The following is a 22,265-nucleotide window of genomic DNA, read 5'->3' on the forward strand; positions in this document are numbered from 1 at the left end:
CAATGACAGCTCAACCCAAGGCCCACCCCAAGTTCCTTAATTCCACTCAGGTCTCCTGTGTCCTTCAGGCAGCCTCCTCCTGCTGCCACCTGTGTCCCCTGCCTTGGGCCGAGGGAGGGCAGGACAAGCTCTGCTGGACCTGGCTCTGTTCTTCCCACAGCAACCCTCACCTGTCCCATTTTTGGGGCTGATTTTTTGGATGTTCTGCTGTTTTTGATGCTGTCTTGCTGTCACAGGTTGGACTCAGTGACCTCTGGGGCCTTTTCCAACCTCAGTGATGCTGTTGACACATCCAAAATCCACAGGGATTGCCAAGAATTTATTTTGTTATTCCTACTCTGCTACAGAGCGTTGTGGATTCCTCTGGGATTGTCACTGAACAGCAGCTGAGTCTTTGCACGCCGTCATTCACAAAAAATAACTCACCAGCAGTCTGCTGGCTGATGAACCAGCCTTGTCACCCAATCCCTCAGGGCTTGCATGAAACATGACTTCAAAACGTTGAGGGAATTGTGATTTCTGCTGGGATCCACCCAAACACAGCCATTAAAACAAGGTTAAACTGCAGACCTGCACAATGCAGCAAGTACACGTGTGGGGCCAGGGTGAGGACTCTCCAAGGAAATCACTTACAAACCTTGCAGAGCCTCCAAAGGAGGGACACGGGGATGGGGATGGGGAAGGGTCTGGAGGGGCCATGGAGGAGCAGCTGAGGGCACTGGGATTGTGAAGCTGGAGGAGGCTGAAGGGAAACTCCTTGGGGCTCCGATCTCTGGGACAGAGAGCACCCAGGGAAGGGCTGGGGCTGGGCCAAGGCAGGGTCAGGGTGGATTTTGGGAAAGGTTCTTCCCCCAGAGGGTGCTGGCACTGCCCAGGCTCCCCAGGGATGGGCACAGCCTGAGGCTGCCAGAGCTCCAGGGATGCCCAGGGTGGGTTTTTGGGCCTGTGCAGGGCCAGGAGCTGGGCTGGACGCTCACTTTGCCGTGCAATGGTTTGGGCTGGAAGGACCTTGGCGCCCATCTCACCCCGCCCTGCCAGGGGCGCGTCCCGCAGCCGCGGCGCTCCGAGCTCCATCCGCTGTGTCCCTCAGCTCGGCACAGCCGGGGCTGCAACCGCGCCAGCACCTCCAGTTACTCCCCTGGCTGTCACTCTGTGCTGAGCGAGCCCAGCCCCGATCGAAGCCCTCAGAGCCCCCGGGTCCCTCAGAGCCGCCGGAGCCCTCAGAACTCGCGGTGCCCTCAGAGCCCCCGGAGCCCTCAAACCCGCGGAGCCCTTCGAACCCCGGTGCCCTCAGCGCCCCCGGAGCCCTCGAACCCGCAGAGCCCTTCGAACCCCGGTGCCCTCAGCGCCCCCGGAACCCTCGAACCCGCGGAGCCCTTCGAACGCCGGTGCCCTCAGCGCCCCCGGAGCCCTCAAACCCCAGGAGCCCTTCGAACCCCGATGCCCTCAAACCCCGGTGCCCTCAGTGCCCTCAGCGCAGCCCGGGCGGTGCCGCCCCCTCTCCCCCCAGCCGGGCGGGGCGGGCCCGGTCGCGGCCGGAAGCGGAAGCGGCGCGCAGGAAGCGGCGGCGCTGGCGGAAGGGGCCGCGCAGGAAGCGGGGCCGGGCTGCCCCGCGGCCGCAACCGGGGCGAGGGCGGCGAGCGCAGCCAGGGCAGGTGAGGGCAGCGAGCGCCGGGGGCGGGCAGCGAGCGCCGGGGGACGGGGACGCGGCCGGCTCGGCCCCGGGGCGGCGGGGCGGGCATTCGGAGGCCGCCGCCGCCTCCCGGCCCCGCGGGCTCGGGCCGGCCCCGCTGTCACAGGCCCCGGGGGCCCCCGGGAGTGACCGGCGGTGCCGGGGCTGTTGGGGAACCTGGTTTTCCTTGGCTCATCTCGGCACAAAGCACCGGGTCCCGGCGTTTTCCCCGCTCCGGGAGCGCCCCTCGGTACCGGCGCTGCCAGGCCGGCCCCGGCTGCTCTCGTCGTGTTTTTCCGCATTTCTCGCTGCTGCGGAGTCTCCCTGTGGTTCTTTAGGCTTTTTAAGGTCCGTGGGGTGTTTATTCATCAAAAACAGAGCACGTCGAGCTGTTGTTTCGTGCGACGTTCATTGTCGGAGATAAATTGAGGTGGGGGCCGCAAAATCCCGTTTAATTTATTGACTGCATAAAGCTCTTCCTGCTGTGGAGATTTGTCTTTTATGTTTAAATGAGGTCAGCTCGCTGATGCAGAATGAGGTGTTACAGCTGTGCTCATTAGCTCAGAATAACCCCAGGAGGAGCTTTAATTGTGCAGAAACTGCAGACTCATGGAGACAAATCCTTCTTCTCCCCCTCCATGGCAGGGGCGGGTTGTGTTGGTGTAATTTGTGTCTTTGTGCAGGATTTTTCCTGTTTGGCCTGTTAATATTTTCATTTCTCTTGCCTTTTGCCCCAGTGCTTTGCTGTTCTCTTTCCTGCTGGATTGTTCCCAGCACGTGGCTGTGCCAGCCTGGAAGGTTTTGGGTTGTGTTGCAATGCTCTGTTCAAACTGAGTTATCCCAGGTGACTGGGGATTGATGTTTTCCCCGGAATTCAGTCTATAAATAGGTAATTTTGGGCTTTACGAGGTTGATCACCCCAAACTTCCAGCCTACCTCAAAAAGAACAACAAACACAGGGTCTTCACTCCTGGCTGGAGAATTCCCGCAGTCCAGAGGAGCAGAGATCCAGTCAAACAGTAAATCCAGGTGGGGATTTATAGTTTAAATATCCCCCTGTAAAATAAAATCATGCCAACGTGCAGGTAGTAACTTAAAATGCGCCCAAAATGTGTGGCACCATGTGTTTTGCAGTAATTAGATCACAGTGGAGCTGTCAGTATTTCAATTTTTGGCATCACAGGGAGGCTGCAACAAGGCCTTGCCCAAAGCTTTTCCAAAATCTGCCCTTTTTTTACCAGTTGTTTTTCCTCAATCCCCTGAATTTTGGCACCCAACCTGTTTAACAGGTTCACTGAGCTGGTGATGCTCTGCCCTCCTCATTCCTGTTCTTCTGTTAGAATAAAATAAATCTTTGCCAGGTACAGTCATGAAAGGATCTCTCAGCATGTGTAGAAGGTGATTTTCTGTGAGCAGTGAGTTCATCTTTGTTTAGTTGCTGACTTGTTGCTTCCATGGTAATTGTGGGTGTTTTTACACGAAGCATTGGAGCCCCAGAGCCTGGGAGTGCTGCAGAGGGGGGACACAGCTCAGGGAGAGGATCCTGCACGCTGCTTCCAGTGCCCCCCAGCTTCTCTGTGCCTTTGATCTGTAACTCAGCACCCTCAATATTTTACCTGCTGTTCTCACCTCCAAGAGGAGCTGGTTGGAGGGCTTTTAATGGGGCATTTTTGGAGAGTGATCAGCTGGACCCCATTTTTTTCCAAAAGGAACAATAAATCATTTTTCTGCTGGGCAGACGTTGGAGTTTTATTTTGCACTGAAATGTTGTAGTTGTTGCTGAGCTGGTGATCCCTGCACAGCTTCCCTGTGACTGCCTTGATCTCAGGGTGGCATCTCTGAAGGTTTTCTATTCATAAAAGGAGCTGATCTCTGGTTAAACCTGTGGTGACATTTCTTCATCACTCCCTCAGCTGGGAGGGTTTGTCTGATAATCCTCAGGTTTTGCGTGAGCCCTTGTGTCTAATGAAACCACAGGTTGTTTTTTGCAGCTTTTGCTGTTCCCTCTGTGTTTCAGGTGCCTGAATTTCATGACTCTGTGCCCGTTTCCTCCCAGCAGAGATGGGGCCCCGGCGGAAAACCGTGAAAGCAGTGAGCAGGGAAGGGGCAGAGTCTACCAAAGCTGAGGAGCCAAAAGATTACATGAACCAACTCTCCCATGAAGTGCTTTGCCACATCTTTAGGTGAGCAGCCTGGCAGAAATCAGTTCACTTCTTATTTTAGAGTTCTTTATTTTTTCACCTGTTTGTGACACAGTAAACAGTGGCCATACCATGGGTGGAGTGGTGGATAAAAAGGGATGACAAATGTTTTTTTCAGCCTCCAAAATTCATTTGTAAACTGAAAATTGATTTATGTGTCATGAATGTTAGAAGGAAGAAGAAATAAATAAGTGATTTAATTCTGTTGTAAATACTGATTTTAGAGCAGAAATACACTTTGGGTAGGGCACAGTTGAGATGATTGTTTGGGAGTTGTTGCATCTGCAGAAAGGATCTGGGATGAGGTGACCTCCCCTGCAGCAAAGTCCTTCTCCCAGATGTTCACTCAGCCCTGTTATCCAAAACATAATGCCTCACCCACAAGTTCCTGGTAAACAGCAGCTCTCCAAAACATTTGGGAATTGAGCTTGCAGTATGTGCTAGAACAAGAAAGTAACTTAACCAAACCTGTTGATGGAAATGGCTTGGTCAGCAGGGTTTGGGTTGGTTTACATTAACTTTAAGGAAGAAATTATTCCCTGTGAAAGGGGACAGGCCTTGGCAGCCCAGAGCAACTGTGACTGTCCCTGGATCCCTGGCAGTGCCCTAGGCCAGGCTGGAGACACCCGGAACAGTGGAAGGTGTCTCTGCCTGTCACAGGAGTGGCACTGGATGGGCTTTAAGGTCCCTTCCAACCCAGCCATTCTGTGATTCTATGATATACCAGAGAACCAAGTCATCTGTGCGTTTAATACTCCATTTATGTGACTGTTCCATGTTTAGTGTCAGGAATGCTGAGTCACTGCTTAGCAGAACTCCGGATTGAGCTCCAGGCAATTCTGTGTGAGAAATGCCCCAGTGCTGCAGGCAGGCTGTGCTTGGGCCAGCTGGAGCTGCTCAGGGCTGTCTGTGTGTCCCCAGGTACCTGTCCCCAGGTACAGGCCATGCTGTGGGCCAGCTGGAGCTGCTCAGGGCTGTCTGTGTGTCCCCAGGTAGCTGTCCCCAGGTGCAGGCCATGCTGTGGGCCAGCTGGAGCTGCTCAGGGCTGTCTGTGTGTCCCCAGGTACCTGTCCCCAGGTACAGGCCATGCTGCGGGCCAGCTGGAGCTGCTCAGAGCTGTCTGTGTGTCCCCAGGTAGCTGTCCCCAGGTGCAGGCCATGCTGTGGGCCAGCTGGAGCTGCTCAGGGCTGTCTGTGTGTCCCCAGGTACCTGTCCCCAGGTGCAGGCCATGCTGTGGGCCAGCTGGAGCTGCTCAGGGCTGTCTGTGTGTCCCCAGGTACCCGTCCCCAGGTACAGGCCATGCTGTGGGCCAGCTGGAGCTGCTCAGGGCTGTCTGTGTGTCCCCAGGTACCTGTCCCCAGGTACAGGCCATGCTGTGGGCCAGCTGGAGCTGCTCAGGGCTGTCTGTGTGTCCCCAGGTACCTGTCCCCAGGTACAGGCCATGCTGTGGGCCAGCTGGAGCTGCTCAGGGCTGTCTGTGTGTCCCCAGGTACCTGTCCCCAGGTACAGGCCATGCTGTGGGCCAGCTGGAGCTGCTCAGGGCTGTCTGTGTGTCCCCAGGTACCTGCCCTTGCAGGACATCATGTGCATGGAGTGCCTGTCGCGGAAGCTGAAGGAGGCGGTGACGCTGTACCTGCGCGTGGTCAAGGTGGTGGATCTGTGTGCGGGGCACTGGTGGGAGTACATGCCCACAGGTGAGCTGCTCCCTGCCTCTCCCCTCTGCTCAGTAACCCTGCACTTGCTTGGATCTCCCCCCTTCCTTTGCCTGGCTGTCCTGGGGAATGTCTTGCCAAGTCTGTCTGTGTGTAAATACAAATTTGGCATTGCTGGATTAGGTCATAGGTTGGACTTGATGATCTCAAAGGTCTTTTCCAAGGCAGTTCATTCTGTGATTGTGTGACTGGGAGTGCTCTGTAGGCACCTGGCAATACAATCTGTGTTTGTCTGATTGCTGGAAGGGAGTTTATCCAGGGGTTATGCCATGAAGAGGGTGTTTGCATGCAGGCAGCAAAAAATACAATGGAGTGAGAGAGCAACTCATCTGCCAGCACTTAAGAATGTAAGGATAAGATTTGATGTCACACCTTGAGTCACCTGCATGTCAGTAGATAAATTTGTCAGTCTGGGTGAGCCCTGTACCAGGATTTCTGTTGGGTTTAAATTGCACTGCTGAGATTTGGTGGGGGACACAGCTAAAAGGAGGGAATTCTGAAAATGAGAGGATTTGCAAATTGAGATTGACTATGGCTGGTATTAAGCAGATGTTTAGACCTAACCTAAAATTGGTGTAAATGCAAGTAACTTAGCCAGTTAAAATCCTTTTCATATGCTGTCTTTCACTAGAATAAAATAAACCTTTGCTTTAAGAAACCATCCTGTTTCTGTGAGAAATGTGAGCTTTGGTGAATAGTGAACTGGAATAAGGGATCCAGCTGGGATTTTTTTGACCTATGGAGTTGATAAATGGAATTCCAGGAAAAATAGACCCACAAAGCTGCATGTGAGGAGGGAGAGAGCACAGTGAACCCTGGAGCCATGCAGCTCCTGAAGGAAACCTGTAGCAAACCTGCAAAATTCAAGGCAGAGGAGTATTTAGGTCATGATTTCTAGAATGTGGAAGTAAAAGAAAAGCTATTGCTTCACCAAGTGCATCTTTTCAACACCGCAGAACTTGTACTGCCACATAAGGAGAGAAGTGTGTTTGGCTTCCCCTTCAGAGCCAAGTGTCTGCTGCCACACCAATACCAAATGTGTTGTTGTTGTCTTAGGTTTCACTGATTCCAGCTTCCTAACCCTGCTGAGGAAGATGCCAGACATTGAACAACTTTATGGTCTTCATCCCAGGTATCTGGAAAGGCGCCGAGTCCGTGGCCACGAAGCTTTCAGCATTCCTGGAGTTTTAGAGGCTTTGCAGGCCTGTCCAAATTTGCTGGTGAGTGGCTGGACTTGGGAGAGAACCTCCCTCAGCACTGTTAAAAGTTGTGACAGGGACTTGGTGCTTCCAGGGCTTTGGTTTAGGCCTGGCTGCACAGGGAGGAGTTAATTGTGACCCTGTTTGCTGATCACAACTATTTTTAGTTGCACCACTGGGAATCCCAGGTGCTCTTAAGCCCAGCAAGGAATTAAAGCTCTGATCCCTCTGCTTTGAAACAGACAAGTCTTGCTAGAAATGAAAAGTGAAATAACGTTGCATTCTGTAGTTTACATGGTTAAGAGGATGTTGTTGTTGTTGAACTGGTGTTAGAGCATTTGCTTTGCTTCCTTTTATCCAGGGTGTTGAGACCTCTCATTTAGAGCTGGTGGAAGCTATTTGGACATACATGCCCCAAGTCCACATTTTAGGGAAGTTTCGTAATCGTAATGGTGCTTTTCCAATTCCTCCTGAGAACAAGCTGAAAATTCCTATAGGAGCTAAAATTCAGACTTTGCACTTAGTAGGTGAGTGTGGTCGTGGTGAAGTAGTTGGCTTCAACACAGGTGGCTTTAAAGGCTTTGAAACTCTGCAGATTTGTAATTCTTTGGAGGAGAGGGAGTTTGGGCTGTGGCATCTTGGAGATCTTAGTTGGATATTTGATAGCAGGTGCAGAGGGCAAATTCTAAAGAATTATTGACAAACCAAGGTGAAGAACTTGTGTTTCAAGGGTTCACAGCTTTTCTCACTTGCCACAAAGCACAGAAAAGCTTCGTTTTGAAAGCCAGGAATTTGTCATGCAGAGGATTAGTTTGAAGCTTGTTTAAAATGTTTGTTTGTTTTGTTTATGTATTATTAGGGGTGAATGTCCCTGAGATTCCTTGTATCCCAATGCTGAGGCACCTTTATTTGAAGTGGGTGAGACTCACCAAACCACAGCCTTTTAAAGATTTCCTTTGTATCAGCTTACGTGCTTTTGTCATGAGGAACTGTGCTGGTAAGAGGGATTCTTCCTGTCTGAAGGGGATGGTAGAGCATGGAGGCAATCTGGTTCTGTTAAAGTCTTGGAATTTCACATTCTGAGAGCAGCCCTTGTTTGATTTGTGGTGTTGGGCAGAAATCTCCCCCTGTCCTGTCCCTTACTTGGTGCTGTGTGCTTCTGTTGACTTCCTGCTCTAGAGGGATTTGTGTGGATGTGTTTTAGTTCTTCTGTGGGATAATTCAGGGAGAAGTGAACAATCTGCTCTGTCTTTCTGGCCTTGTTGTGTGCAGGACCCACAAACTCTCTGAAGTATGTTCCCCTGGTGACAGGCCTGGCTTCTGCCAGGAATCTGGAGCACTTGGAGCTGGTCCGTGTTCCATTTCTTGGAGGACTTATCCAGCACGTGGTAGAAGACAGCTGGAGATCTGGTGGGAAACTCCTACTCCCTCATAAATAAAAATAAATAAATTAATTAAAGCTTTAGAAAATTCTGGGGGCTTTTTGTCTGTAGCATGTTCTTTTTTGATTTTTTGAAACTATGGTCATAGTGCTGAACATGCTCTGTATTGGGTGGAATTGTGATATTCTAACTGCAATTAACTCTTAATGAGCTACATTTGTTGATGAGCAGAACCAGAATTGGAGGAGTTGGGTGCAAATATTTGTTTTCTTCATTTGCTGAAAAAGGTTAAGACAACACTGGTGAAAATGTGTAGGGCTGAGGGCTGTGATGTGAGGCTGGAGTGTAAGAAGACTGTTCTTTATTTGCCAGGTGGTTTTAGGAATTTGCACACTATAGTTCTGGGAGCTTGCAAGAATGCACTTGAAGTGGATCTTGGCTACCTCATCATAACTGCTGCACGAAGGTACCTCCCTTCAGATCTCTCTTGGCTTCCTCTTTTTCAAAATAAATGTCTTAGAAATGACATCCAAGAGCCATCAGAGTTTAAGGAATACACATACAAACTTTGCATAACAAGAGTGTTCTGTGATTAAAATAACTGCAAATACCCTCTGAGTCCTGCCAGAGTCTCTGTTTTATTAGAACAGGGCACCTTCTGGAGTGTTTTCTGTCTTTGGCCTGAATTTTGATAGGAGCAATTCTGAATTCCCTGCAGGTTGCACGAAGTGCGGATCCAGCCTTCCTTGACCAAAGATGGTGTTTTTTCTGCTTTGAAGATGGCTGAACTGGAATTCCCACAGTTTGAAACTCTTCACCTAGGCTACGTTGATGAGTTTTTACTACAGTGTATGACACTTTTTATATCCATAAATAACACAAGGATTTCAGAAATTGCTGTGTTTTCCATCATGTTCTCAGTGATTAATGACAATATTAATGTTGCATGTGTTGAGGGTGCTGATCTCATACAGCCAAATCTGGCTTTCCTCACTCCCTGAAACTGGGAAAGCTGAGCTTTGTTAAAGGAATGATCTGATCAGTAGGGAGTTAGAAAATCCTCCTATAAAATACAAATTTACTGCTGTGTCTGCTCCTCTCTTTTGTAGGTAAAATGACGAGTACGGACTTGGTGAGGTACGGCTTGGCTGATGTGGTTGAAAACCCAGGAATTATTACAGATATTGGTATGAAAGCTGTAAATGAAGTTTTTTCTTTCATCAAGTATCTGGTCATTTACAACTGCCCACATCTACATAACCCAAATAATTGGATCACAGGTATTGCACACCTTTGAAATTTCAGAGCTATTATATGAATTTCTGTGCTAAACCAGAATTTCTCTGCTCTAGTACTGCTTGTTCTGTTGTTAGTAAGTACAGTAGATGATGCTTGCTTTGGGGCCACGGTGGTGCTGGGAGCAGGATGGAGATCCAGAGGATGCTGCACTCAGATCTGAAGAGGGGGTGATAAACAAGGACTGAGGTGGGAATCCCTCAGGAAAGGCCTCTCTTGTGTTCCAGACCACTCGAGGTGGACCCGCCTGGTTGACCTGACCCTGGTGAGGTGCCATGCCATCAAGCTGGACTCTTTCAGTCAGTTCATTGAGTTACTGCCAAGCTTGGAGTTCATTTCTCTGGACCAGATGTTTAGAGAGCCTCCAAAGGTGAATTTCAGGGAATGGTTTGGCTTTTTCTCATTGCCAGGGTTTTTACTTGTTTCCATTTCATTGACAAACCAGTGTGCATTCTTCTCAAAGCTGTCATTATTTGAAGGGATTGGTAATAAATGCCTTTGGTTTGCCGTTGCTTTTAGCATGATATGCTGGGGAGAGTGGTGCTGCTTCTGCAAATGGGAGCAGTGGCAGGGAATGAACATGTGACCAGAAAATAAAACTCATTGATTCTATCAAAAGTAAAACTCACTGATTCTCTCAAGGTCTCTGCTGATATTTCACTGTGCTGCTGCTTTTTGTATTGTTTTTTCCTCTTAGGCCTCTCTTTGCAATACTAAGAGGTTTTTATGATTTTTTGCTGGGTGAAATGGGGGTAGTATTTCCCTTTTGAAGTGCTTTCAGAGCTTAAGAATTTTATTTCTTCACGTTGTCCCCTCCCACAGTGTAACACAAATACTTGGTAAGCTGCTGGCAGGCAATGCAGAGTGTAAAACCTGCTTCTTTTGGCCATTAATGGTACCTGGTGTGCTGGGAAGGCTCTGATCTGCTGTTTGTATTCATGTCATCATCCCACAGCAAATGAATAGATTAACACAATTAATAGATTAAAATGAAGTGCTTAGAAGACTTTCCCCTTCATTGGGAGTTGAACAGTGTAAGTTCTGGGTTGCCAGCCTGAGGATGGACCTCTGCTCTCAGGAAATCTGAGGGACAGTTCTGCTGTCCCAGACATTCCAGCAGAGTGGTTTTCCTGGTGCCTTTAGGGGATGTTGAGATAACACCTCCATCTTCTCAAATCTGAATTTCTGCCTTTGTTTCAGGGCTGTGCTCGTGTGGGCCTGAGTGCAGGCACAGGAATTGGGGTCTCCTCTGCCCTGGTGAGCAATCAGAACTCCAACAATGACAATGACAACAACAACAACCACCAGAACAACAACAACAACAACCCCAACGTGCACCACAACAACCACCAGCACCCCAACGAGCAGAACGAGGAGAACGAGCTGCGCCAGGAGGGCCCCGCTGAGGAGCAGCAGATTGGGGCTGAGGGTAATCCTGGGGGGCTTTGGGGGCAATTGCAGCTGAGGGGAATCCTGGGGGGCTTTGGGGGCAATTGCAGCTGAGGGAAATCCTGGGGCAGCTTTTGGGGTAGGATTTTATCTGCATTCCCACTCACATAGGCTCCTGGTGAAGATGGGAATCTGCCCTGAAAGCTTGTTGCTCTTTCATCTCCTGGTGTGGAGCTTTAATTTGAGTGAGCTAAGCCCCAAAAGTTAGGCTGGGCTTTGGCTACAGAGATGCAGAACAAATCTGATATAATTTGTGAAACCCAGGGGTTCACCAAAGGAATCAAGGCAGTTTTCAATTATTTCCTGTGGGTGTTTGAGGGCTCAGTTTGTTCCGTTTCCTGTTCCTGACCTCCTGTTCCCTTTGCAGCCCTGAATGAGATGGAGGAGGTGGCACAGGAGGAAGGGGAGGCTGCTGGGCAGGGCCAGGACGAGCTGCCAGCTCCCAGCCAGGCTGTTGTTCCAATGGAGGTGGATGAGGAGCAAGCAGGTAACTGGGTTTGGGAAGAAATCCCTTCTTGGTATCTCCCTGAGGGATTCATTCTCCACTCTAAGTCTGGTTTTGGATGTTTGGCTTAAGCAGGGTTGCCTGATTTTGAATAATGATGTTAGCACAGCTTAGTTCTGTGAAGGAATTTATTCTGTGGTACAGCCCAGAGCTTTCTTTGCATGTGCAGGGAAATACTTGACCTTAAACCTGATTTTTGTGCTCAGTATAATAAAGGTCAGAAGGCCTCAATGAACTTGTCCTGTTGCTCTCTTGGTCTTCATGCCCTTAGTTCTTTCACTGCAGCACTTGGGCTGTTTTTCCCTTTTCTCAAGCCACACAACTTTTTCCAGTGTTAATTTAATTTAATTTAATATAATTAGTGACACAAGGCAGTCTTGATTCTTTTATCGCCACTTTTAGCTGGACAGTATAATTTTCTGCTGAATATCCCAACAACCTGAAGTAACACTCCATTGTGACACTCCTCCCCTTCCAAACCAGAATCCTTCAATGCTGACATGCAGTATTTTGCTCTTCTCCCATTTAGATTTTAGTGAGGGGCCCCACAGAATGGGTGACTAAATTGACTCCAATTAATTTATCAGTTTTTCAAGCAGTGCTAAAAGATTTTTAGCCCTTTAATCCATGCCTGGTTAATTTTTACATGAAATGCTGATATTCTTCTTCTCAGGACCAAGTGGAATTCAACCTGCTGTAAAAGCAGCTCCTATTACCATCCATGATTCAGACAGTGAGGATGAGGAGGAAAACATGGGCACTTCCAGAGCCTGCATCTCCAGCAGCATTGCACAGAATTACTCAGATGGGGAAGAGAAGAGCAGGGATCCAGTGGAAACCAGGGAACCTTCAGGTGTGCAGCATTCCTGCTTAAGCTTCAGTCTTTCCACGTGGTTCAGGTTCATTTCCAGCTTGGTTTGGAATGTGGAGTGAAGGTGGAAGGAGATGTTTGAGCTGCAGCCGCAGCTCTTGTACAGAAACACAGATAGTGGTGCTGCACTGAACAGAGACCTGCAGCTCCCCTTTGGGATTCCCAGTGGACAGAGTTTATCACTCCTGTGAGCCCACAGTGTGGATGTCAATTCTGGCTTCAAGGGGGAAGGAATCTGTGTTTGGAGAGAATTGACATCAATTTTGTACTGCCAATATTGGGGATTTGGGGCTTGGGGCAGTGTAATGAGCTGAGAGGATTCATACAGACATTCAGGAGGAATTCCTGCATGGAAAGGGTGCTCAGGCCTTGGCAGGGGCTGCCCAGGGAGGTTGGGATCCCCATCCCTGGTGGTGTCCAAGGAAGGGTTGGAGGTGGCACTCAGTGCTCTGGGCTGGGGACAAGGTGGGGATGGGGCACAGCTGGGACTGGATGGGCTGGGAGGGCTTTTCCAACCTCAGTGATCTTGGGATTAAGTTCTGTTATTACTTGTGTGGGTTTTTATTCACCTATGAGCTGAACCTGCTGTTTCTGCTGGCAGCACTGCCCAGACCCAGGAGGGGGAGCTGAGCTGCTGAAATGTGAACTTCAGTCCTGTCTGTTCCTGTTTGATTCCTCAGATGTATTCCTCTTATTTAAGAAAAGAGAAGCCTCTCTAAATTAAATATTAGAAAAAAAATCCCTCCCTGGGAGGGTGTGAGGCCCTGGCACAGATGCCCAGAGCAGCTGGGGCTGCCCGTGGATCCCTGGCAGTGCCCAAGGCCAGGCTGGGCAGGGCTGGGAGCACCTGGGGCAGTGGGAGGTGTCCCTGCCATGGCAGGGGTGGCACTGGATGGGATTTAAGGTCCTTCCAACCCAAACCATTCCATTTTCTTTGCTTCTGTTATCAGTGTGTCTTTCATTTTGCTGTGCCTGTGTGAGCAGTGAGCTGCTCTGGACAATCTGGTGGATTTGTGAGGCAAACCCTCCAGCACGTCATTCCAAAAATACCTGCAGGATGTTCCAAAGGTGCAGCAACAGCTACAAATACCAATAATTGCCATTCCTGGGGAGATTGTCATGGGCCTCTGGGCTGCCCTGTGTTTCAGTAGCAGAGGAGCACTCAGGTTTGTTGGGGTTTCTCACTGCTCTCCCTTCACTCCTGCAGTGAGCGGCAAAGGCAAGACCCCCCTGCGGAAGAGATGCAGCACCAGCCACGGGGGCCAGGCCAAGCAGTTCCCTGTGGAGGAGAGCAGCTGTGAGAAGGGCTGCCAGGTGACCAGTGAGCAGATCAAAGCTGACATGAAAGCAGCCAGTGACATGCCCGAGAGGAGCAAGAGCAAGGATTCCTACGGCAGCTGCAGCAGCGCCCCGGCATCCACGGCTACACCCAGCTCCTGCAGTGCTGCTTCCCCCAGCCCTGACTGTGCCCAGGCCGCCCAGAGGCACTGTGCTGGCAGCAGCCCAGCAGCTGGAGAGGAGTGCAGGCAGTGTGGCTGCTCTCCCTGCAGGAGGGGAGGGTGCAGTGAGAGGGAGCCCGAGGAGAGCTCCGTGTGCTCCCGCTGCTGCTCGCGGGCACAGCGGCGCAGGACGAGCGGGGGCTGCGATGGGGAGAGCCCCTCCACCAGTGGGGCCTGCAGGGACGGGCCAGACTTTGCACTTAGGACACTGCCAGACTGTGGGGCTGCGGGAGAGCCTGGGCATGACAGGACTAGTGGGAGTGCCTGTGGGGCTGGCAGCCGGGAGCAGAGCACGCAGCCCCCGGGCTGGCAGCTGGACTGCAAGGAGGAGTACCCACGGAGACCCCTGACCAGGGCCAGGAGCAGGCTGTCCCACGTGCCTCTGGTGTCAGAGCCAGGTAGGACTCACAGCCAGAGTAACTGCAGCTCCCCAGGAGCTCTGATGTGCAGCTTGTTAGTCAGGGGTTTAAACCTGAGTGGTTTCAAGGTCAGAGCTTGATGGAACAGAGGTGCCATCACCAGGTTTCTCTGAAAGTGCCACTGACTTTTTCCTCCATGCAGCTCTTTCTTTTTGTGTTCTTCATAGAACACAGAACTAGTATTTGCTTCACTCCATTGAAAAGCAAATGCAATTTTTTGGTACTCTGCCTGCGTGTGGAGGCTGTGATTCATTGAAACAGAAGTTGTCTCTCCATTAAAATCCTCCCTGCAAAGGCAGCAGCTACACTTAGATCTGAACAGGAAGGCAAAGGTTATAACTGCTTTATCAACTAATGAAGTCATAATTACAATTGAGCCAGGCTTTGGACCTGCATTGGGTTCTGCTTCCAAGGGTTTAAGACAGGGTGATCAAACTTACTGAAAATTGCCCTTTTGTTGAACACCTTCATGCTTCACATGATTGTTTTGTTCACCTGACGTAAAATAAAACCCCTGAAGGGCTGGAATGAAGGGAGGAAACAACAGATGTGAGAGGGGAACTTGCTGTTTCTTCAAATATACTTGGTTTCCAAAATAATCATCTTAGTGTTTACAACCTCATATATCCAGGATTCTTTGCTGGGAATGTCTGGCAGGTAAAATGAAACTGAAGTTGAAATGTGCTGCTTACACGACTGTGAGTGGTGGAGGTGGGGATGATTGAGGGCAAATTCCTGCCTCTGTTAACATGGAATGATTCAAACACTTCATATCCTGGTGTTCTTCCAGTTTATTTAATGCTCCCACGTGTTAACAAAACCTAAATCACCTCAGATGTTCTGCAGGTAGATGCAGCTCAGGTTTCAAGTAGAGATTTTGCTAATAAATTTAAAATGTCTGGTTTCTGCCTTAGGACCAGTAATTAATTTGGGGATCTTTGTGCACATGCAATATGTTTTAATAAAGACAGCTTAGTTTTAGTAAAATAATTTCTCATTTTGCTGTGTTAATGACAGAAAATTAATTCTAGGGCATTTTTTTCCTCTTTCTGTTGGAAGTAATGCTTGTGGTGATTTTTTTCCAAAGACTCATCTGTCAAATCAAGCAGGAATTTGAGGTCCCTGGTGGAGCTTGGGAACATTAAAGGATTTTATACCTGGGCATCCTTTGCAGTATTAGGAAGAACTTTGTGACAGTTACAAAGAACAGATTTTCCAGAAGTTTGAGATAATTTCTGCTATTTAAACATTAAAGCTATTTTGGGTCTTGTATCTGTCAAGGATGTTCTGTTTCCTGCAGAGATTCAAGTGTAACCTAAGCATGAATCTTTTCTTTTCCTGGCTCCACATCTTGCTGTGGTGTAGGTTCAGCATTCCTGGGTTTTTACTATAAAGTTATTTATTTAATAATTCTGAGCACCAAGCTGGCAGTGGGATTTGAGCAAGCAGAGATTTGTTCTGAAGCCAGGCAGGGGTTTGGATTTACCTGGGTGGGAAAAGTTGTCATGGGCTGTTCTCAGCTGTCCTGACGTGGAGCAAAGATTTTGCCATGTTTTTGTTTCCAGAAGTAGCAAAGCCAAAGCCAAGGCAAACCACCAAGAGGAAAAGGACAGCTGACAAATCCACCAGCACCAGTGACCCTGTGATTGAGGATGATCATGTTCAGGTAAGGGCTTTTCCTTCACCCCTGCAGCTTTATCACATAAACACCTGTTGGGAACTGAAGCTGTATTGTATTAATTCATATCCTCCTGTATCTCATAAAATTCAATTTATGTTCTTTCATTTTTAACCTTTCATACTTTTTTTTCCCTTTTCTCCAGGTACTGACTTTGAAATCCAAAAACCTTGTAGGAATCACATTGACCAACTGTGGAATAACAGATTTGGTGCTGAAAGACTGCCCCAAAATGATGTTCATCCATGGTATGTGGTTCATGGCAGGGCTGCCTCCTCCCTCTGGCATTATTGGAGATTCCAGAAAGAATTCAAGTCAGGCCACTGCTCATTTTGTATTCATCAGCTGCATTGCTGATGAATTAGAGCTCCAAATATTGCTGCTTCCCACTCTGAATGGCTCTTATAACAGCTTTAATAAAGATTAATATCTGAAAATCAACAGCTGAAATGATCTGACAATTAGAGAGATGAGATGTTTATTGAAGAGTGGTAATACAGTAATTAGGAGTTGATGAAATGAGTTTGAGTACCTTGTTTTTCTCTCATTTCTTCATTCTCCCCTAGGTTTTTCAGCTGACAGGATGATACTTCTGCTCCTTGACATGATAAAAATCTGTTTGCAGTGCTGGCACTTAGGTTGCATTAGTTTCACATGCCAGGGTGTGACTGCTCCTGGATTGGGTCATTTATTGTTTTCTGCACCATCCAAATGAAGACTTTTTCTTCTGACATCAGATCTGTCTACTTAGCAGAAAGAAAGGAATTGTTTCTTTTTTCCAGAATACTTAGAGCACACATTGATTTTGAAGACAATTTTCATTACATGAGCAGTGTTGCTAGAAAGGAAACAATTTTTTTTTCCATTGTGTGGCTCCCCAATCCTCTGTGTTTGAGATGATTTTGGAAGTTGTGGCAGTCCTCAGACCATTTCAGTGAAAGGAAACAGAGGGAGGAAAAGGTTATTAGATGAAATTTGACATGGCCTTTTAAAAGGCCACTTCTGGCAGGGTTGCTGTTGAAAAGTTTGATGATAATATGGAGAAAATGAAGAACTGGGCTACATCTGATGTACTTATGTAATCTTTTGGAACTTACATTGCTTGTTTGCCTTCTTTTGAACCTGCCAGCCTTGAAATGCACTGACAGGAGGCTCCTGAGGTGTTTTATTTCCTTTTGCAGCCACCAGGTGCCGTGTGCTGAAGCACCTGAAGGTGGAGAATGCCCCCGTGGTGAATCGCTTTGACTACGCCCAGTGCAAGAAGCTGAACATGGATCAGGTGCTGGATCAGATCCTCAGGATGCCCCCAGAGAGGAACAGGATCATCTACCTTCGTCCCATGCAGCAGGTACAGAGCCAGCCTGGCCTCCTGGGGCTCCCTGCAGCTGGGGCAGGGAATGGGACAGCAGCACAACCCTGAAATTTGGTGTTTGAACCCAGCAGGGCTTTTATTGCAGAGCCTGCTGCTTGGATTTTAAGATTCTCTGCTGGATTAAATATTGAAGTTCACTATCTCCAGTATTCACTGCATTAGAGGGTATTATAAACTGCACTCTTAAAGGTGCACAACTTGATATCCAGCATAAACAGAACAGGTGACTGGGGATACCAGCATCATAAAGTCACCCTAGGACAGATGCACTGAGTTCATTTCAAACTGAATAACTCAGACTGGGAGAGCCTGGCTGCTCCTGGTAGCTGTGTGTGAGCAGAGCATGGCACAGGGATCTGGAATCCTTGACCCATGTCCTGTTAGACTGAGGAACAGCAGAGTTTGGGGTTCTGGAGGCTCCATCCCCTCCTGATGCTGGAGTGTTGCAGAACTGGTGGGACTGGGAGCCACCCTCTCCTCCCCGGGCTGTGTAGGAGCTGGAACAGGGACATTTAGGGAGTTGTTTAAATCATCTGATGAGGATTTATGAGGGCTTCACGTAAGATCTGGAAGGTTGGGAAAGTTTGATTTTATCTCTCTGTGGTGCTGCTCCTCTCCTGCTTTCCTGTCTTGGTTTGCCAACAGGGGAAGGTTGATTGTACATAAAATCCATAAAATCAGCTTTGCTTTGAAACCACATCTCTTAAATGACAGTGGTAAAAATATTACATGGGAATAAAACCCCAAATCACTGATCTCCTCCTTGTAACAAAAATTCTGAGGAAAAAAATGTAGTTTTAGATCATTCTGTAATTTTATGGAGTTTATTTCCACATTGGAGTTGGGAAAGACATCAGAAATTAGACATTACTTATCCAAATCCAGGACTCAAGAAGATAAACTGGCAGAGCTGCCCTGGGGAGGTTTCACTGCCCTCAGTCCTGTATTTATTTGTGCTGTTAAAATTCTCTCCCATTGCTGCATTTCCCCGGGATTTGGTCAATACCTGTTTGCTCTTGACTCTGCAGCCCATGGCAATGTTTGTGGTGCTCACAAGTCTTTGTCCCCAGGTGGACACACTGACCCTGGAGCAGAAGATCTTCAGTGGCCCCTACCCCTACCACATCTGCATCATCCACGAGTTCAGCAACCCCCCCAACGTGCGCAACAAGGTGCGGGTGAGGAGCTGGATGGACACCATAGCCAACATCAACCAGTGAGTACTGCTCACATCCAGTGAGTACTGAGACACCACAGCCAACATCAACCAGAGAGTACTGCTCACATCCAGTGAGTACTGAGACACCATAGCCAACATCAACCAGTGAGTACTGCTCACATCCAGTGAGTACTGAGACACCATAACCAACATCAACCAGTGAGTACTGCTCACATCCAGTGAGTACTGAGACACCACAGCCAACATCAGCCAGTGAGTACTGAGACACCATAGCCAACATCAACCAGTGAGTACTGCTCACGTCCAGTGAGTACTGAGACACCATAGCCAACATCAACCAGTGAGTACTGAGACACCACAGCCAACATCAACCAGTGAGTACTGCTCACATCTAGTGAGTACTGAGACACCACAGCCAACATCAACCAGTGAGTACTGCTCACATCCAGTGAGTACTGAGACACCACAGCCAACATCAGCCAGTGAGTACTGAGACACCATAGCCAACATCAGCCAGTGAGTACTGAGACACCATAGCCAACATCAACCAGTGAGTACTGAGACACCATAGCCAACATCAACCAGTGAGTACTGCTCACATCTAGTGAGTACTGAGACACCATAGCCAATATCAGCCAGTGAGTACTGCTCACATCCAGTGAGTACTGAGACACCACAGCCAACATCAGCCAGTGAGTACTGAGACACCACAGCCAACATCAACCAGTGAGTACTGAGACACCATAGCCAACATCAACCAGAGTACTGAGACACCATAGCCAACATCAACCAGTGAGTACTGAGACACCACAGCCAACATCAACCAGAGTACTGAGACACCATAGCCAACATCAACCAGTGAGTACTGCTCACATCCAGGCAGCCCTGGCCCTCCTCAGGGAGCATTTGCCCTCCAGGGACTCTGCCAAGGTGTCCTGGAGCAACTGCAGCTCCAGACTCGCTCTGTTCTGTCACCCAAATTTAAAAATAACAAAACCTTTTGTTACTACTGAAGGCTGAATTCTTGAGTGCAGTGGGAATCCAGTGTCAAGATGTATTTAATATAAAGCAGGCTGTGAACCCATATGGAAAATCCTGTAAATTCCCCAGCAATAACCTTACATTCATCCAGGAATAATGCAGTTGTACATTGAAGTTGTTGGAATACTTAGGAAATGTCTTCAAAGCTGAAAAACAAGTCATTTTTAAAAGAGTGGTTTGCTTCAGGAAATATTGCTAGGAAGGTGATGTTCAGTGAGTATCAGCTCCTGAAAGTTCCCAGCAGCAGGGAATTGTGTCAGTGGATCTCATCCAGCAGTTCTGACTGTCCCTGTTGGCTGTGGTTGCTCTCCAGAGTGAAGGGATGAAGGCTGAGTTGGTCTGAGGCTCTTGGGGCAGTTTTTCCATGGATTTAAGCTCATTTCAGGGAAGGTTGTGTGTTAGGATTTCTCCTTTGCTTTTTGTCCCTGCCACCTCCCCATTGGGGCAGTTTTTCCATGGATTTAAGCTCATTTGAGGGAAGGTTGTGTGTTAGGATTTCTCCTTTGCTTTTTGTCCCTGCCACCTCCCCATTTCCTGGCTGTGACCTCTCTCTCCTTCCTTGTCCCCAGAGAGCTGATTAAATACGAGTTCTTCCCTGAGGCCACCAGGACTGAGGAGGACCTGAAGAAATACCCCAAGTACCCCTGGGGCAGGGACATCTACACCCTGGAAGGTGAGAGTTTGTGGGGAGCTGAGGGCTCCTGCTCAGCCTCTTGCTGAGAGAAGAGCATTGCAGCATCCCCAGAGAGGTGGAGAATATTCCTTGTGAGGAGGTGGGGAAACAGCTCAGTGGGGAATAAGTGAGGAGCTGCTCTGTGCTGAGGATTTGGGGGTGCTGGTGCTGCAGGGGTGCTGTTTTCCTCTTGGCTGCTCACCTGTCCCTCTGCAGGCATTGTGGATGGTGCTCCTTACTCCATGATCACTGACTTCCCCTGGCTGAGGTCCCTGAGGACAGCAGAGCCCAACAGCTACGCCAGATACGACTTTGAGGATGATGAGAGGAGTGAGTACCCTGCTCTGGTTCTTCATAGATTTGCTTCTTTGGCAGTGCCTCCCTTTCCTTCTCAGTTTCCTGCTCCTTAGGCTGGCTTTGGTAGATCTGGTGTTAAGGTGGGCTGGAGAGAAGTGAGAAAACTCACAGAAATTTGATATAAAAGTTGTAAACTGGACTTGGAAACTCTGGCACAGAGATGATGTGGGTTAGAATTTATTGCAGATGTGGCTCTTTCTATTGAGGAGCTTGTCTGCTCAGATGTGATGGTAGGCAGGGCCTGGGGCTCAGTTAAAAACCTTCCTTGGTAGCAGAGAAAAATAAAGTTCTTCCATTACTTAATTAGGAACATCCTGGTTAAAAATACCTCTACCTCTACCTCTGGTTAAAAATATCTACCTTTATTAGAGGTATTTTTAATTGATCCTAGTTTGGATAATCTTATCCAGCTCCAGTTTAAGAATCTCAAGAGGACAAGGAAGAGATTTTTTTTTTCCATGGTTTTATTTTTTAATTTCTTTTTAAAATTTTATTTTGGACTGATGTAATTTAATTTTATTTTAGCTTAGCTTGATGCCTGTAGTTCAATATGAAGACCAAATTACCAAAGAATTGATAAGTATTTAAGAGTCAGGATGTTAGAGTCATGATGTTAAAGTCATGATGAAAACTCAGGAGAGCGCTGCTGCTTTATTTGCAGTTTACCACAATTGCTGTTGTTTATAAAACATTTAAGTAATGGATAACCTGGAATTATGTCAGAGAGGACTCAGGGAAAGGCTTTCTGGTGCTCTGAGGCTCATTCCACTCCCAGCATTTGGAGATGAGGACTAGAGCTGTGGGAAGCCCTGAGGAAGGCAGGAGAGAGCGTCCCTTAAACGCGGCCGGTCAAGGGAGGCTTTTCCTCTCTGAGTGTGAATGCAGGCCCAGCCTGGCTGGGGAACCCTTTCAGGAGAAACATCTCCTTTTCCTTGCTGTCCCTGCCCAGCCACCATCTACGCCCCGAGGAGGAAGGGGCAGCTCTCAGCTGACATCTGCATGGAGACCATCGGCGAGGAGATCTCGGAGCTGCGCCAGGTCAGGCGCGGCGTGTTCCAGAGGGTCGTGGCCATCTTCATCCACTACTGCGACGTCAACGGGGAGCCCGTGGAGGATGACTACATCTGAGGGGTGTCCCCAGCCTGCCCTCCCTCCCCCTGGCACTGCTGGCCAAGAAAAAGCAGGATTTCTTTTCTCCAAATGCAAAGCATTTCCCACCGAGGCGCCCTCGGCTCTCCCCGTGGCCAGGAGGATGTAGTTAAATGTAAAATGGAAAGTACAAATTGTATACTAAGAGTTGTACATAGAGGAAACAAAAAAACAAAAACAAAACTTCCTAATACTGAGACTTTATTTCATATGTTTATACAATTTAATTTAAGTTCCATTTTAATGAAGGCCAATAATCAGGAAAGGGGAAGAAGATTTGAACTTTTCAACCCATACAATTCATAGCAGTATTTTTTTTCCTTATAAACAACAATTCCATTTGCTGTGTTCAAAAGAGTCATCAGAGTCTCTTTTAATCTGTGCCTTTTTCTTGAGCATTTAAGAGTCCAGTCTGAGTAAACCTGGTGAGCACAATCTTGGTGTCTTGTGTGCATCTTTGGAAGGGTCAGAATATTCTCCAGCTGTTGCAAAGAAGGCCAGAAGCAGGAAAAAAAAAAAGTAGAGAATTTGGTGATCTGTGGTAGTTTCTAGAGATATTCAACCCATTTTTTGGGGGAAAGGAAGCCCCCGTGTTTAGCACCTTGGAAAC

The 22,265-nt window shown here is 48.3% G+C and overlaps 1 protein-coding gene across 2 annotated transcripts; it reads left to right on the forward strand.

The window, feature by feature from the left end:
* The first annotated feature begins 1,570 nt into the window (after positions 1-1,570).
* FBXO38 (F-box protein 38) lies at positions 1,571-22,090 on the forward strand. Of its 2 annotated transcripts, XM_058034774.1 has the most exons (22): positions 1,571-1,655; positions 3,690-3,855; positions 5,434-5,567; positions 6,642-6,805; positions 7,146-7,311; positions 7,644-7,781; positions 8,057-8,194; positions 8,539-8,632; positions 8,885-9,015; positions 9,276-9,446; positions 9,690-9,832; positions 10,663-10,891; positions 11,279-11,398; positions 12,090-12,269; positions 13,495-14,184; positions 15,771-15,871; positions 16,029-16,131; positions 17,065-17,231; positions 18,326-18,471; positions 20,046-20,149; positions 20,366-20,479; positions 21,456-22,090. In XM_058034774.1, exons 2-22 carry the CDS (start codon positions 3,734-3,736, stop codon positions 21,632-21,634), a joined length of 3,534 nt encoding a protein of 1,177 aa, XP_057890757.1. In that variant the 5' UTR covers positions 1,571-1,655; positions 3,690-3,733; the 3' UTR covers positions 21,635-22,090. The 2 variants fall into 2 exon arrangements, with proteins under 2 accessions (XP_057890757.1, XP_057890758.1); XM_058034775.1 differs by lacking the exons at positions 1,571-1,655; positions 3,690-3,855; positions 7,146-7,311 and having other exon boundaries at positions 5,482-5,567; positions 6,718-6,805.
* The last annotated feature ends 175 nt before the right edge of the window (positions 22,091-22,265 follow it).

The sequence above is a fragment of the Melospiza georgiana genome, chromosome 15, assembly GCF_028018845.1.
Source record: "Melospiza georgiana isolate bMelGeo1 chromosome 15, bMelGeo1.pri, whole genome shotgun sequence".
NCBI lineage: Eukaryota > Metazoa > Chordata > Aves > Passeriformes > Passerellidae > Melospiza > Melospiza georgiana.